Source organism: Lathyrus oleraceus, chromosome 2 (assembly GCF_024323335.1).
Source record: "Lathyrus oleraceus cultivar Zhongwan6 chromosome 2, CAAS_Psat_ZW6_1.0, whole genome shotgun sequence".
Lineage (NCBI taxonomy): Eukaryota > Viridiplantae > Streptophyta > Magnoliopsida > Fabales > Fabaceae > Lathyrus > Lathyrus oleraceus.
In genome coordinates, this window is record NC_066580.1 from 483,169,125 (window position 1) to 483,184,678 (window position 15,554).

Here is a 15,554-nt window from a genome sequence, read left to right on the forward strand (position 1 = left end):
ACAAAAACATTATCTTCTAATTTGAACTTTCCTCCTAGAATATTCTACTGTTCACCGTTCGGGTGAACAGTAGAATATGGGTGCAGGTGTAGAACTAAGTGTATGAATAGCATTTTTCATAACTTTAAACTTCACAAGTATAATTTTATTAAACTATGCAACTTTAAACTTCACAAGTATAATTTTATTAAACTCATAGTCAACTCAAAAATACAAAAATTGATATGTTTAACAAGTATAATTTTATTAAACTCATAGTCAACTCAAAAATACAAAAATTGATATGTTTAAAAATGTTAATACCTGAGCAACACCGTATAATAATACACCCAACATAATTATAGACAAGAAATAAATAACCACTTAGTCATGTGGAGGGAATCTTAATAGCAAACAAGATACGTCGATGACCGGAAAATTTGTTAACAAACTTTTAATTTTGGAAAAAGCAAGGAGAGGACAAAAATATTATCTTCTAATTTGAACTTTCCTCCTAGAATATTCTACTGTTCACCGTATGGGTGAACAGTAGAATATGGGTGTAGGTGTAGAACTAAGTGTATGAATAGCATTTTTCATAATTTTATTAAACTATGCAACTTTAAACTTCACAAGTATAATTTTATTAAACTCATAGTCAACTCAAAAATACAAAAATTGATATGTTTAACAAGTATAATTTTATTAAACTCATAGTCAACTCAAAAATACAAAAATTGATATGTTTAAAAATGTTAATACCTGAGCAACACCGTATAATAATACACCCAACATAATTATAGACAAGAAATAAATAACCACTTAGTCATGTGGAGGGAATCTTAATAGCAAACAAGATACGTCGATGACCGAAAAATTTGTTAACAAACTTTTAATTTTGGAAAAAGCAAGGAGAGGACAAAAATATTATCTTCTAATTTGAACTTTCCTCCTAGAATATTCTACTGTTCACCGTATGGGTGAACAGTAGAATATGGGTGTAGGTGTAGAACTAAGTGTATGAATAGCATTTTTCATAATTTTAAACTTCACAAGTATAATTTTATTAAACTCATAGTCAACTCAAAAATAAAAAAATTGATAGGTTTAAAAATGTTAATACCTGAGCATCACCGTATAATAATACACCTAACATAATTATAGACAAGAAATAAATAACCACTTAGTCATGTGGAGGGAATCTTAATAGCAAACAAAATAGTCGATGACCGGAAAATTTGTTAACAAACTTTTAATTTTAGAAAAAACAAGGAGAGGACAAAAACATTATCTTCTAATTTGAACTTTCCTCCTAAACAAGTACAAATGTACAATATTATATTTCCACATGCCATTTTCTATGGTTTGTTTAACACCTTCTTCATGAATTGACTTCTCTTTTGGCAGCTAACACCAAATCACACGTTCCTCATCAAATGTCTCAAATGCTTAGTATAATAAGAACTCACCTTCACGTTCCATTGCCTCTTCCAACCATCACCAACTTCTTTCAAACACCCTCCTGTGTTTTCTTCATTTCTGAACAAAACTTCTCATGGCTCATTTGGTCTATGGTGAAACTCCATCTTTTGGAAACTCGCACCATGGACAAGGTCAACAACATGTTCCATTTCCAACCACATCAAGTTCCTTAAAGATTCTTCTCTTACATGGAAACTTAGAAATTTGCATCCGAGAAGCCAAAAACCTTCCCAACATGGACACTTTTCATAAGACAATGGGAGACATGTTTTCATTCTTACCTACAAAACTTAGTGGTAAAATGTCTCAAAATCTAACCAGTGATCCATATGTTACTGTCTCTATAGCTGGTGCTGTTATTGCAAGTACTTTTATCATTAGAAACAACGAAAACCCGGTTTGGATGCAGCATTTTAATGTTCCTGTTGCACATCTTGCATCAGAAATTCACTTTGTTGTAAAAGACAACGATATCGTTGGTTCACAGGTTATCGGTGCAGTGGGAATTCCGGTTGAGAACCTATGTAATGGCTCCAAACTTGAAGGCATTTTTCCCATTCTTGATACTAATGGAAAGCCCTTTAAGTCAACAGTTTTGAGCTTATCAATTCAGTATACTCCTGTTGATAAGGTAGCCCTTTATAGTAACGGTATCGGTGAGGATTATCAAGGTGTTCCTGCTACGTATTTTCCGCTTAGGAAAGGTGGAAAAGTTACACTTTATCAAGATGCTCATGTTCCACAAGATTCTCTTCCTGGTTTGAAGGTTGATGATGGTGATCAAGTGAGTTGTTATGAGAATGGAAATTGTTGGCATGACATCTTCGATGCGATAAGTCAGGCGCACCGATTGGTCTATATCGTCGGTTGGTCTGTTTACTACAATGTTAGTCTCATTAGAGATACTAGAGATGGAAAAGATCATACTTTAGGTGAACTTCTCAAAGCTAAATCACAAGAAGGTGTGAGAGTGCTTCTACTTGTGTGGGATGATCTTACTTCTAATAGCGTGCTCGGATATAAAACAGTAATGATCTTCGAATAATCTTTCTGTTTATGTCGATTAAATTGTAACCATTTACTTACTTATATCATCAAATATGTAGGTTGGACTTATGAATACCTACGACGAGGAGACTCGACAATATTTCAAGCATTCTTCCGTTAGAGTGCTTCTTTGTCCGAGATCTGGAGGAAAAGGACATAGCTGGGTGAAACAACAGGTTAGTAAGAGAAACCATTTTTGTATGTCGAACTGCATAATACTGGTTTAAGGAAAATGCTTACCATTTTTTTGCTTTGTGCTCAATTATCAGGAAGCTGGAACAATCTATACACATCATCAGAAGACAGTGATTGTGGATGCTGATGCAGGTCAACATAAGAGAAAGATTGTAGCTTTCATTGGAGGGCTTGATTTATGTTTGGGAAGATACGATACGCCGGAACATTCTCTCTTTAGGACTTTGCAGACAACACACAAAGATGATTTTTATAATCATAACTTTGAGGTAAGTCATCCGTTTTTTTTATCTTCATTACTTTTCAACTTTCGTCTGCATTAAGAGTCCTACATTGGATGAGATATGCCGGGAAATATGTGTATAAAAGGTGGACATTGTTGGCATGATACGTCGGTTTTGTAAGACAGTATCATAACCTATCCAAGATCTGTTGTGCCACATGTTATCAGGTCACTACTATCGGATTACTTGGATCACACTCCAGATGTTTTGTCTTGGACGTGAAGGGGTTTAGTAAGAGTTTCACAATAGACGATATCAAAACCTATCCAAGATCCTTTGTGGCACATGTTATCAGGTCATGCTCCAGATGTCCTATCTTGGACGTGAAGGGGTGTAATAAGAGTTTCACATTAGACGATACGACTAGAAAAACATGTATAAAATTGTTATAGTTTTGAATAGTAGAGGTTATGAAATTGATTGAGCTAGTTTGAAATATACTAAACAGGGTTCTGTTACTGGTTGTCCAAGACAACCATGGCATGATTTGCATTCCAAAATTGAAGGTCCTGCTGCATATGACATTCTCACCAATTTCGAGGAACGTTGGTTAAGAGCATTAAAAATGACTACACTTCTAAAGATAAAAGTTTCAAATGATGATTCATTACTGAAAATCGATAGAATCTCCGACATAGTTGGCATTGATGAAGCTCCTTACCTAGATGAACATAACCAAGAAGAGACTTGGCATGTCCAGGTATGTATCATTGATTGATTCAATTCTCATTCCCTTCGAAAAACTTCTTCAATATCATTTTACATCACTCTCACTATTTACTCCATTTTTTAATCGAAGATCTTCCGTTCGATCGATTCCAATTCTGTCAAAGGATTTCCAAAAGAACCCAAAGAAGCTATACAAAGGGTGAAGTGCCTTCAATTCTCTTGTCAACTTTACCATTTTTTACTGTTGCTGTAAAGTGTGAAAGAAAGATCTAACTATGTTTACTTCATTGAACAGAACTTGGTTTGTGGAAAGAATGTAATGATAGACATGAGCATACATTCTGCATATGTCAAAGCAATCAGATCAGCACAGAAGTTCATTTACATCGAGAATCAATATTTTCTCGGCTCATCGTATAATTGGGATTCTTACAAAGACCTCGGTAAGTATTAAGTTCTAAAACCGAAGTCGAAAAGAGGAATGATACTCCCTCCGTCCCAAAATAACTGGTCTATTTGATAATTCCGCAGGTGCAAACAACTTAATTCCAATGGAAATCGCGCTAAAAATAGCGAACAAAATCAAACAGAAAGAGAGATTCTCTGTGTATATTGTGATTCCTATGTGGCCTGAAGGTGTACCTTCAAGTATAGCTACTCAGAGGATTCTCTTTTGGCAGTTCAAAACAATGCAAATGATGTATGCAACAATTTACAAGGCCTTAGAGGAAGCTGGACTCGAAAATCAGTACGAACCGCAGGACTACTTGAACTTCTTTTGCCTTGGCAATCGCGAGCTCTCCGATAACGAAAGCATTTCAAATCCTATAAAACCGACCGGACAAAACGCTCCGCAGGTATTTGTTTTACTCGCCTAAATACTTTTTATGCCTTTTTATCGATCAAGTTAGTTTATTATCGTTATTGTTTTCGCATTTTGGAACGTAGGTACTATCTCAAAAGAATAGAAGATTCATGATTTATGTTCATTCAAAAGGAATAATAGTGGATGATGAATATGTGTTAATGGGATCTGCCAACATAAACCAGAGATCCATGGAAGGCACTAGAGACACTGAGATTGCAATGGGAGCATATCAGCCTAATCATACTTGGGCAACAAGCAAATCCAAACCTCATGGCCAGGCATGTTTAATTAAGCGCTTATAGAATAAGTAATTACCATACAAGTGCTTATATGAAGTTATTTTTTGTGTTGTGTTCAGGTGCATGGTTATAGGATGTCATTGTGGAGTGAGCACATAGGAGGTGTGGAAGAGTGTTTCAAGGAACCAGAGAGTGTTGAATGTGTGAGAAGGATCAGAGGTTTGAGTGAGTATAATTGGAAACAATATGTGGCTGATGAAGTAACTGAAATGAAAAGTCATTTACTGAAATACCCTCTTGAGGTTGACTCAAAGGGCAATGTGAAACCTATTGTTGGGTGTGAAACATTCCCTGATGTTGGTGGGAGCATAAAGGGAACCTTTGTTGTACTTCAAGAAAATCTCACTATATAAGGGTTGGATTTGTTGCTTAGAAGTATGGTTTTATTTTTACCACCAAATGCTTTAAGTTTTGTCAAAACATGGTCTAGTGATTGTGCATTGTGTTGGGAGCATTCAAGATTTTAAATTGCATTTATTTACTACTATTGGACATCATGATTGAATAGGCTTATTGTATTAGAAGTGGAAAATCCGATTACAAGAAAAAGAAGACTCATTGTTATATATATTGTCTAAACAAACTAACAAACTATAACAAAAATTTAACAAACTAACACAATAACAAACTAACTAACCCAATAACTAACATTCAACGTTTTAAAAACCCCCGTTAATTTGAGGGTATAAGGTCTGTACTCTAAGTTTAAGCAAATTGCCATTGAAAGGCTTCAAGTCTAAAGGTTTGGTGAAAAGGTCTACCATCTGTTTCAAGGAGGAGACATGCAACAAATGAAAAAGGCTTAGCTGAAACTTTTCCTGAACCAATGACATTCCAAATCTATATGCTTTGTGCATTCATGGAATGAAGAGTTGCTGGCAATGTGTCTAGTAGATACAATGTCACAATAGAGCAAGGCCGGTTCAGGGAAGGAAATGTGTAGTTCTTTGAGAGTATTTCTCGGGACTAGACTTCATTGGATCTTCGAGAGACTGTTAGTTGTTTCTTTGATTTCAAAGAAATCATAGAATTACCTAAATAAATGCATAAACCATAGATGTCCTTCGTGTATTTGAATATGTGGCCCAATCAGAATTGGAGAAGGCATTCGATTGTAATGGAGAAATAGAGAAGAAAAATACTCCTTAGGTTAGAGATAGTTTAAGGTACCGCAGAACTCGGATAGAAACAACAAAATGAAGATTTATTTTGTTGCTCATATGTTGGCTCAATTATTGAACAATATAGGCAATGTCTGGTCGAGTGCTGAGAAGATAATTGAATTGGCTAACAATTCTTCTATATGTTGTTGGTTCTAATAAAGGCTTGCCTTCATTTTTCTTTAAACCGGTGCCTATAGCCAGTTGACTAGTTGCATACTTGCATCCAAGGATATCTTCTTTTGCTTGATCTTTCTACCTCAAGACTTAAAAGTACTGGAGAGCGCCTAAATCCTTAATGTTGAAATGATGTTATAGGGTGTTCTCTATGCTCTGTAAGATGTCTATGTTATTTTCCTGAAATTATAAGATCGTCAACAAAAATTACTAAGGCAATGAAAATATTAGCAGATTGATGTATGAAAATGGAATGGCATCCTGATCATTGTTTAAAGTTGTGGGATAATAACACCATAACTAACTTTGTAAACCACTGTCTACTAGACTGTTATAGACCATATAATAATTTTAAAAGTTTGCAAACTTGATTTGGATGAGAGGTATTGGTGGCATAGTGTAAGGACATGTATACCTCTTCATCCAAATTACCATGGAGATAAGCATTATGGACATCTAGTTCGTGTAAATGAAGACTTAATGAAGAAGCAAGAGCAAAAAGTAATCTTACAGTGGTGAGTTTAGCAACTAGGTAAAAATGACAAAGAAAGAAGTCAATGCGTTCTATTTGAGTGAAACCCTAAGCCATTAATTTTGCTTTGTATATTTCAATTATGCCATCAGTCTTAAATTTAGTTTTGTATACCCACTTACAACCATTATCCTTTTTACCTGAAGGGAGAGTGGTAAAATCTATATTTTGTTGTTGGTTAGAACTTCAATTTAATTGTTTATGGCATTAACCTAGTGATGTTGTATAATGACTTACTTGTAAGATGTAGGTTCACAGTTTGAGGTAATAACATAAATAACATCATAGAAGTTTGGAGATGTATTGTTGTAATAAAGAAATTTGGAAATGTTATATGAGGGAGATGAATGAGATGCATTCCTAACGAATTCAGTGAGGTATACAAGTTTGATTTTATGTCTGGTTGAATTCGTAAGAGTAAGATGGGTTGAGGTTTGTTAGGAATATGAGATTTATGTGGCGAGGTTAAAGTGGAATTGGTGTTTTGTGTTTTGGAATTAACAGTCTCAAGTCTCAAGTTCCATGGGAAAATCAAAATCAAAGACGAAAATGTTTTTGTGGTTTTTATTGTCTAAGAAGGTACGGTTTTTGTTTGGTGGAGGGTTGGTGGTAGGAGAGATATAAGGGAAATTGTGTTCATAAAAGATGCAATTTTTAGATATAAAAGTGGATTTGGTGTGGAGATTATATAAGAGAAAATATTTAGTGCCACTAGGGTTTCCTAGAAAGATGATTTTGTTGGTTTTTGGATCAATTTTGTGTCTTTGTTTAGTTAGAGTGGAAGCATAAGGGAGACATTCAAAGGATTTAATGTGAAGGAAGTTGGGAGGTTCTTTAAAGATAAGCTCATAAGTTATTTTATGATGGATGGTAGGGCTACAAAGTGCATTGATTAAGTAAGTAGCATGGAAAATGGCAAAGGACCAATTAGACAACTTGACATGAAAAAGGAAAGACCTACTGACCATTACAAGGTGTTTTTGTTTCCTCTCTACTATGGAACTTTAATGTGGTGTTTCAACACAACTCCTTTGATGAATGATAATGATGTATACAAAAATGACATGATAAACTCAGTTCCATTATCACTACATATGATTTTGATTTTATAAGAAAATTAGATATGAGAGTAGTTAATGAAATTTTTAATATGAGACCTAGTTTCAAATTTATCATGCATAAAAATGATCCAAGTAATGAGTAAAATCAACCACCGCAATTAAAAAAATATTGAAAATCGTCTAAAGAATAGGTTCATATTGATCCATAGGTATCCATTTGCACCAATTTAAAAAAATGAGATGTAACAAAAGAGTTATTAGAAAAAGACATTGTTGTTTATCAAGGTGATAGGTATCGTAAAACATGATCTTATGATATTTGATATAAGGAAAAGAATGAGGCATATGTCGTAAAACATCATTAAATGGATGACCTAGTATATGATGTCATACATCTAAAGTACTATGTAAGATATGATCAATAATAATATTATAGGAATAAGAATTAGATTTACAACAAATAAAGTGTGTGGATGTGGGTGTTCTATGGAATAGGTAGAGGTTGTTATGTTCAACCACTTGATCAATCATCCTCTTTATAGACACATCCTGAATTTGACTGGAATTTTGTGAGAAATGCATATGATATTATAAATTTTGGCATTTAGATATGAAAATGAGACTGAATTGAAATTCAGATATATAAAGAGCATTGTCTAATTGCGGGTGATTATCAAGGTGGATTGTGGTAGAAAAATTTGTAGTGATGATGTTGGGCGAAGATCCTCAAGGTCGCCCCATATAATCTTTAGGTTAATGAAATGCCAAGATAACAATTTGTCACCTTGCTTAATTGAGTAGAGATCCAGAAGGAGATTGGAGAATTGGAAATGGTTGTCTTTCGTGAATCTTTTGTGAAGGTCATCCCAGAGTTCAAAGGTGGAACCAAAGCATATTGTGCTTCGAGCAATGTGAGGTGAAAGGGTTATGTTGATCAAAAAAAGAACTGTGTTGTTTGCTCAATCCCATAACTAAAAATTAGGGTCAGATGAAGTCAGTTTTGTTAAGGTTCCATTAGTGAAAGATAATTTGCTCTTGGATGTCATATTAATTTACTCCAATTATGGAAGTTGTGGTCATCAAGCGGTGGCGCTACAATGATTGCACACGGGTTTTCACCGAGATGTAAGTAGTAAGGGTTTTGAGGACTCCTCGTTGGGTCATTGGGGCGATGGTGGTGGTGGGCGAATCGTTATCATCAACATATTCATTTTCGTGATCGAAAGCCATGACTAAAAGGGATCGATTGGTATTTAGGAGAAGGAGAAAGAGAGTTCGATGAAGAACATCACACAATTGTATGCAAAAGAATGGGAAAGAATGAAAGAGATTCAGATCTAATTACTATCTAATATCATATTACACATCATATTTGTAATATGTAAGAAGGAGAATACATATTAAATGGTCTGAATGGCTTATAGTATTAGAAGTAGAAAATATAATTATAAGAAGACTCAAATATTATATATTCTTAGTCTAAATAAACTAACTAACACAATCACAATAACAGACTAACTAACACAATAACTAACATTTAACAAGGGATGACAAATGGGCATTGTCCGTCGTGTAAAAGTCTGTAAAAAAATAGGATAGAGCGGGGCAGACATTGTATAGGTGTGTGCTTAAAATTTGATCTGCAAAAAAAAATGAGGGTGAGGTAGGACGGACCCGCGAACACTGCACGTTTTTAACTTAAAAATTGCAAAAATTTATATTAATATTCGCATCCGAAAAAAACGGGACGGGATGAGACAAACATATTAAACGGTGCGGGTCAAATAACCTTAATCCGTCCCGAAAAAAGTGTGGGCAAAGCAAACCTACCCAACGGACCGGCCCGTTTTAACACCCCCTACATTCAACGAAATAAAAAACTTCTAAAATCTACTTCTAAAATCTACATCATTATAGCTTTGATATATTGTGTATAGGCAGTTAGGAGTTGTTTTCTGTATTAATATTTTTGGGGAAGGCTTGGTAGCATAAAGATTTTGGCTTTGATTTGACATTTGGGGATTATATTTTGTCCAACGATGTACCTAATGTGCCTATTACTGTGGACCATATGAAGGAGATGTCTATTGGAAATAATTAATTGCTAGTTCAAAGACATGTCGGTGTCTACTATGAATGAACTTTTTCTAGATTTTGAGTACATCATAACTTCTTATGTTGGGTGAGCGCTTGCATTTTGTTATGCTCTCTTGATGTTTATATAGTTAGAGTAATCATAACTTCTAGAGGCTAACTATCATGAGCATATATATTCTCTGAATTTTGAGTCATTACAATGCAACAAATAACCTAGGCTAACTATCATGAGCATACAACTCTTTGAATTTTGAGTCATTAAAATGCAACAAATAACCTAAAAATATAAAATTTTGAATTCAAAGTAACATTTTAAAGAGTAAAATACAATATTTGAACTGACAACGATTGCAACTGCAGAAAACATTTGCTTTCCCTTACAAAAACTAATGCAAACAAGACTAATCTTCATCCTATCCAAAGCTTAATTCCATTTATTGTCTGTTGCTTACATGCTCTAACCATCAGTGACCATTGGCACTCACTCCGTTTCCTGTCAAATTGCTTTCACTAGATTTTGTCGCATAGAATCTGCGATACTTGGTATCAACTTCGGTGAGATAGAATGTGCCTGGATATAAAAGGCTACTGTCCTTGCTTGTTACATAATCTTTGGCACCATACCTATGCTCCATTAGCTTCAGTGTTTCAATAAACTTCTCTGGAGGGAACTGCAATTAAAATAGCATGTATTCATTAAAATACCATACAACATAGTACTCTGTTCCATCACTTTAATTAACATTACAACAATAATCTAACAAAGGACTGGTCGATTTAATATCAAAATTCATGAACTCGTTTTGAATACTTTCATATTTGACTAGACTAATTATGGATCAATACCTCTTGTCTTGACTTCAACTTTTCAGCAACATCCATCACTCGGGCAATGTTTGACAAGCTAAATGGATGTTTAGCTTCACGTAATTGCAAGGAAAACATTGTGGAAGTTAGGCCACTTCCATATGAGAACAATATCACCCTCTTACCTTCCTGAAAATTGTAAGATGTAAATATTTATTAGAAAGCAGATAACAATGTTGGGAGGAAACTATATTTCTCATAGATAGTGGTTAGAACACTCACCAGTGAGCTATTTTTGTCGTGAATAAGGGATGCAAATGCTGCATAGAGGGACGCGGTGTACATGTTGCCGACTTGCTTTGGTATCAAAGTAGTTGGTTGTACCTTCTCATCAAATAGAGGCTTGGCAACTTGTTGGGATGCCTTCAAAATAAAAAATATTGCACATCATCAGCAAATATTTTCTCAACGGTCCAATTTTAACAGAACATTTTAAACTTGAATTCACGCATTTTCTTTTCAATCCCAAGGCCAGAAAGGAAAAGTAACATAAGAAGATTACTTTTTGCTTATATAGAGGATCACAAACCTTTTCAAGATCCCGGCTTTGGTAGCTGTCCTCATCAGATAAAGCTGCAAAAGGTCCCAGCTTTTCTTTGGCAACCTCATCAGTAGAAGAGCTGCATACATTATGAATTTTTAAACACCCATGTGTAAACTGAATAACTGAATAAAAAATAAAAAGCTTTCAAGAGGATGGATTAATAATGAGAACCTGGAATTCCTCAAGAAGTCACTGAAGACCAAACGAGCAAAACTTTTTTGCACAAGCTGCAGAAGATAAAGTCTTAGAAGAAATATACAGACATACATACTAAATTACAAATATACATATCATTTTTAAGTTAGATGCAAAAATATATAGAATGCAAACAGGGAGCATTATTCAGTCTCATAGGAAGTTACAATATTAAACACTAAATCCTTAAAAGTTCACACTACCTTGTTATAAGGAGAGTGGAATACAAAGTAACCAACGTCAGAAAGAGAAAATTTCTTTCCCTCGTGCTTCTCATACCTACAAAAGTAAATACAATCAGATACTTGGTCAGTTAGTTATTACTAATGCTTTAAACACAACATCAGTCATAATACAATTATGGAATTATGTTTAAGGATATTCATACCCACGCACGCATTCATATACTCGATGATTTGAGCTAATTCAATATTTGCATATTTTTTAACAAATATATTACTATTATTATACTCTAGGCTTTAATATTGATATAACACTATTATATTATTATATGTATTTATTTATTTGGTAAATAATTTTCCACTACTAAGTGGAACGCTTATCAGCACAGAAGCTCAGTTTTACATTTGACCCAAATTCATTCCTTCACCCATGCAGTCGGCTCTTTCCATTTTAAACATTTTCAGGCACCATTAAGAGTATTTATGTCATAACGTACAAAGAAATCTCCCTTTTCATTTCACCCAAAGAAAACTTTGGCAGGCGCCAGTTTACGACCTCATTTAAGAATTAGAACTCAATAGTGTGTTGTAGTTTATAATAAAATTTTCAAAAAGGGCAAGGCCGGGTGAGACTCAACTTGCATCAAGACAGTAAAATGCTGAATCAACAAAAACAAATTTTAGGCTATTTGAGACTTACTTTTGACAGAAATTTTTATAGCAAGTATCAAGGGCCATGAGGTAACATGTTTGTGAAAGCTTTCCGTCGACAACCTGCAACACAAATTAAGTGGATTTATTGCACTTGGTATCCTGAAATGCTATATGATGATGTATTAACTAAATTAAAGTTGCTAGGATGCTTGGATCATCGTATTGGAAAAACAATTGGAAAATATTTTTCAAATTATATGATCCCAAAGTCAAATGTTCAGACAACAATGAAATGGATTGAAAAGCTTACCGGATATTCACTAGCAAGGTCAGGTTTGTAAAAATCATAAACATGAGCCATATGACTTCCTCTCAATTTGCTTTCAAAAGAAATAGGAGCATCAGGACCAATTAGCATGGCAATAGCAGCAGCTCCTCCGGTAGGTCGAGCAGGACCTTCAGCATAGACCTGAGAAAGTAAACATCAATTGATTAACTCCCCAGCGTAATGATAGAATCCAGGACTTGAATTATTTAGTTCAAAACTTGTAGTGTTCTTAGAATCACATATAAGGAAAGGGTATTTATTATTACTGAATATGGTCGAAAAGCAACATATAATCAGAAAACTATCTTACGGCACTGTCTGTGCAGACAACAAGTCCATAGCGTCCATCCCATGAATTGCTCTCCACCCAATTGACACAATTGAACAAAGCGGCAGTTCCTCCATAGCATGCATTAGTTGAATCAACACCTTCAATGTCAGTATTTCCATATTTCTGTTTGTTCCAGACAGGTAGATAAATATTGTATTAGAAAGCTATATAGATAAACTGTTTGATCAAGAAAAAGATAAGACACACAGAAGAAATTCCAATCTGGTTATTAACACTCCCGACATCCTATAATACATCAGAGAGTGAAGCATTAATTAATAACATTACATGAAAACGGTCACAGGTACTACTATGGTTATAGAATCAGGATGAAAAGAGCACACAGCACAGATAACTGATTGTCTTTTTAGCTGTGAGCTCTGATTGATATACACAAGATTGACTGCTCAGGAGCTTGTACTCCAAGTTTAAATACTTTAAAGTAAGGTATAACCACCATGCAAATAGGTACTTGGATTGACATTCAAACAATAATCAGTCTATTTAGACAAGGAGAATCATATATCCAATATCCATGTGGTTAGACACTGAAAGGATACCTCAAAGATCTGCATCAAGAATGACTTGATGGATTTGCTTTTGTCTATCACAGTCTCACTGCCTACTTCCAGACGACCAATTTGTTTAGGATCGATCTCATACTTCTCAAGAAGGGTAGAAACCACCGTCAAACTGCAGATGCAATAATTAACCGTCGAGAAATAAGATCAAGAAAATGATCAGTTGCAAGATTGAATATAAAGCTTCAAATTTGAAGTCCTATCGAACACACCACACACAATGCAGGTAATAAACAATAAAACTACACCAAGACTTCAAAATTCCTAGGAGACAATATTTATTTCAATCTAAAAGTGATATTTGTTGTACTTGTACATAATTCTAATTCAAAACTTTAAACACCTCCACAAGGTTTTAAAAGGTTCACCACCATCATGAACTGTATTTACAAGATCGCCAATTTACATGTTCCTTCATAAAGATAAATCAAATCATAATGCAAAGTTTGTCAGCAATAGAATTGGCTTTAGCATTACAAAACTAACCAGTCCATTCAAAAATAATAATAGTAATTGTCCCAAAATTACTCACCTATTTCAATTTCAATAAAACATTAATTACCATTTCTTCAATTCTAATCTCTAATTAATATTAGATTCATCCCTCCCAACTCAATATCTTTGGCGCATTTATGGTAAAACTGCCGATATCATCAAAAGTATTACTATTCTCGCTTCCATTTTTTGTGTGAATTAATCAATCAGGTCAATTAATTTTCGAAGAACAGAGTATGCAACAATGTAACTACAAGAACTGATAATGGCATATCATCAAACAGTTAGTATACTACCAAAAGAAAAAGAGAAACAAAAGTAGAAACCTCATTGAGATAACATCTTCAACATCGGAACAAAACGACATACAATCTTGTCCAAGTCCAATGGTATATTTCCCTTTGCTCGCACCATCATGAACCTCCAATGCTTCCTAACAAATCAAAGAACTTGAACCGTCATTTTTCAAGTAAAATTGATCACATCGTTAGAAACGCGTAATTAGGCAAAAGTTCCAGGTTAACAATCTTGATTAAGTGATTATTAGAGGTTAAGCAAAAGATGAATTGATTCAGATTGTTGAAATCATGAATCTTGAAAGCATGAAACGAGGAGAAAGAGAGAATGGAAGTGTGACCTGTTGAACGCAGTTGGGAGGGAAATAGATGTCGAGAGCGAGAATTCCAACGTTCTTTGCGGCCATTTTTGATTGAAGAAGAAAAAGATCGAAGAAATGAAAGAAGAAGAAAAAATGGTTGAAAGAAGAAAGAGTTGAATTTCGATGAATGAATGAAAGAGAGAGATAGTAGCTTTTCACATGGAAATGTTTGCTATTTATAAATAAAAAGTATTAGGAATTATTATTATTATAATTATAATATTACTATTAATAATAAAAAATTATATTAGGAAACAGCCACCAACAAATTTCAAAAAATGAAAAATGCGGATTATGTGAGTTTCCGCGATAAATACAAAGAAGGCTCTTTTCTACCTTTAATAACCTTTGGTTTTGAGTTTATTTACCATGATTGCCATTTTGCGTGACACTACTTTGAGGGTTACCACGTAATAAGGTACCTACGATATCTATATTTTTGTTATTAATTAACTATAGCTTCCAACCACCATGGTGGTAATGTTTTCCAATCAATTACGCTGATTTACAACCGGTTCGATTGAATCGGTTGGAATAAAAGGTATTTAAGAAAGATGGAAGAAGATATCATTCGATTGTATCAAACTATAAGTTATATTTCGACACGACTATATGTTGTATATGAATCTGTCGAATACAACCGACTTCTTCATCTCGACTAACTATTACATTTCGACAGTCGAATGCTATCTTTTAACCGAACATTGAATTACAACTTCTAACACACCCTTTAAGTCATGTTCTCGAGACTTCTCATCTCGATGCTTCTCTTCAACTCGTCGAACATGACTTTCTTCAAGGGTTTGGTGAGTATGTCAGCTAGTTATCATTTTGTCTTGCAATGCTCAAGTTCAAGCTTTCCTTTGTTG

At 34.3% G+C, this 15,554-nt stretch overlaps 2 protein-coding genes across 3 annotated transcripts; one reads left to right on the top strand and one right to left on the bottom strand.

Moving 5' to 3' along the window:
- The first annotated feature begins 1,456 nt into the window (after positions 1–1,456).
- LOC127120697 (phospholipase D beta 1) lies at positions 1,457–5,304 on the top strand. Of its 2 annotated transcripts, XM_051051216.1 has the most exons (9): positions 1,457–2,488; positions 2,568–2,684; positions 2,778–2,972; positions 3,436–3,687; positions 3,787–3,855; positions 3,952–4,099; positions 4,188–4,513; positions 4,605–4,802; positions 4,883–5,304. In XM_051051216.1, exons 1-9 carry the CDS (start codon positions 1,535–1,537, stop codon positions 5,174–5,176), a joined length of 2,553 nt encoding a protein of 850 aa, XP_050907173.1. In that variant the 5' UTR covers positions 1,457–1,534; the 3' UTR covers positions 5,177–5,304. The 2 variants fall into 2 exon arrangements, with proteins under 2 accessions (XP_050907173.1, XP_050907174.1); XM_051051217.1 differs by lacking the exons at positions 4,605–4,802; positions 4,883–5,304 and having other exon boundaries at positions 4,188–4,304; positions 4,337–4,512.
- A 4,690-nt stretch (positions 5,305–9,994) lies between these two features.
- Positions 9,995–14,920, bottom strand: LOC127120699 (hydroxymethylglutaryl-CoA synthase). The gene is made up of 12 exons (XM_051051218.1): positions 14,665–14,920; positions 14,354–14,460; positions 13,512–13,644; positions 12,931–13,074; positions 12,603–12,761; positions 12,339–12,412; positions 11,660–11,735; positions 11,433–11,488; positions 11,247–11,337; positions 10,940–11,080; positions 10,697–10,846; positions 9,995–10,521 (listed from the first exon to the last, which is right to left on the bottom strand). Exons 1-12 carry the CDS (start codon positions 14,728–14,730, stop codon positions 10,315–10,317), a joined length of 1,404 nt encoding a protein of 467 aa, XP_050907175.1. The 5' UTR covers positions 14,731–14,920; the 3' UTR covers positions 9,995–10,314.
- Positions 14,921–15,554: the final 634 nt, after the last annotated feature.

Coding starts and splice junctions, on each gene's coding strand:
- LOC127120697 (XM_051051216.1), top strand. CDS start 1,535: ATGGCTCATTTGGTCTATGGTGAAACTCCATCTTTTGGAAACTCGCAC. Junction 3,688..3,786: donor AAGAGACTTGGCATGTCCAG/GTATGTATCATT, acceptor TTTTAATCGAAG/ATCTTCCGTTCGATCGATTC. Junction 4,514..4,604: donor CCGGACAAAACGCTCCGCAG/GTATTTGTTTTA, acceptor TTTGGAACGTAG/GTACTATCTCAAAAGAATAG.
- LOC127120699 (XM_051051218.1), bottom strand. CDS start 14,730: ATGGCCGCAAAGAACGTTGGAATTCTCGCTCTCGACATCTATTTCCCT. Junction 13,645..14,353: donor GAAGATGTTATCTCAATGAG/GTTTCTACTTTT, acceptor TTGCATCTGCAG/TTTGACGGTGGTTTCTACCC. Junction 11,338..11,432: donor GACTTCTTGAGGAATTCCAG/GTTCTCATTATT, acceptor TAATGTATGCAG/CTCTTCTACTGATGAGGTTG.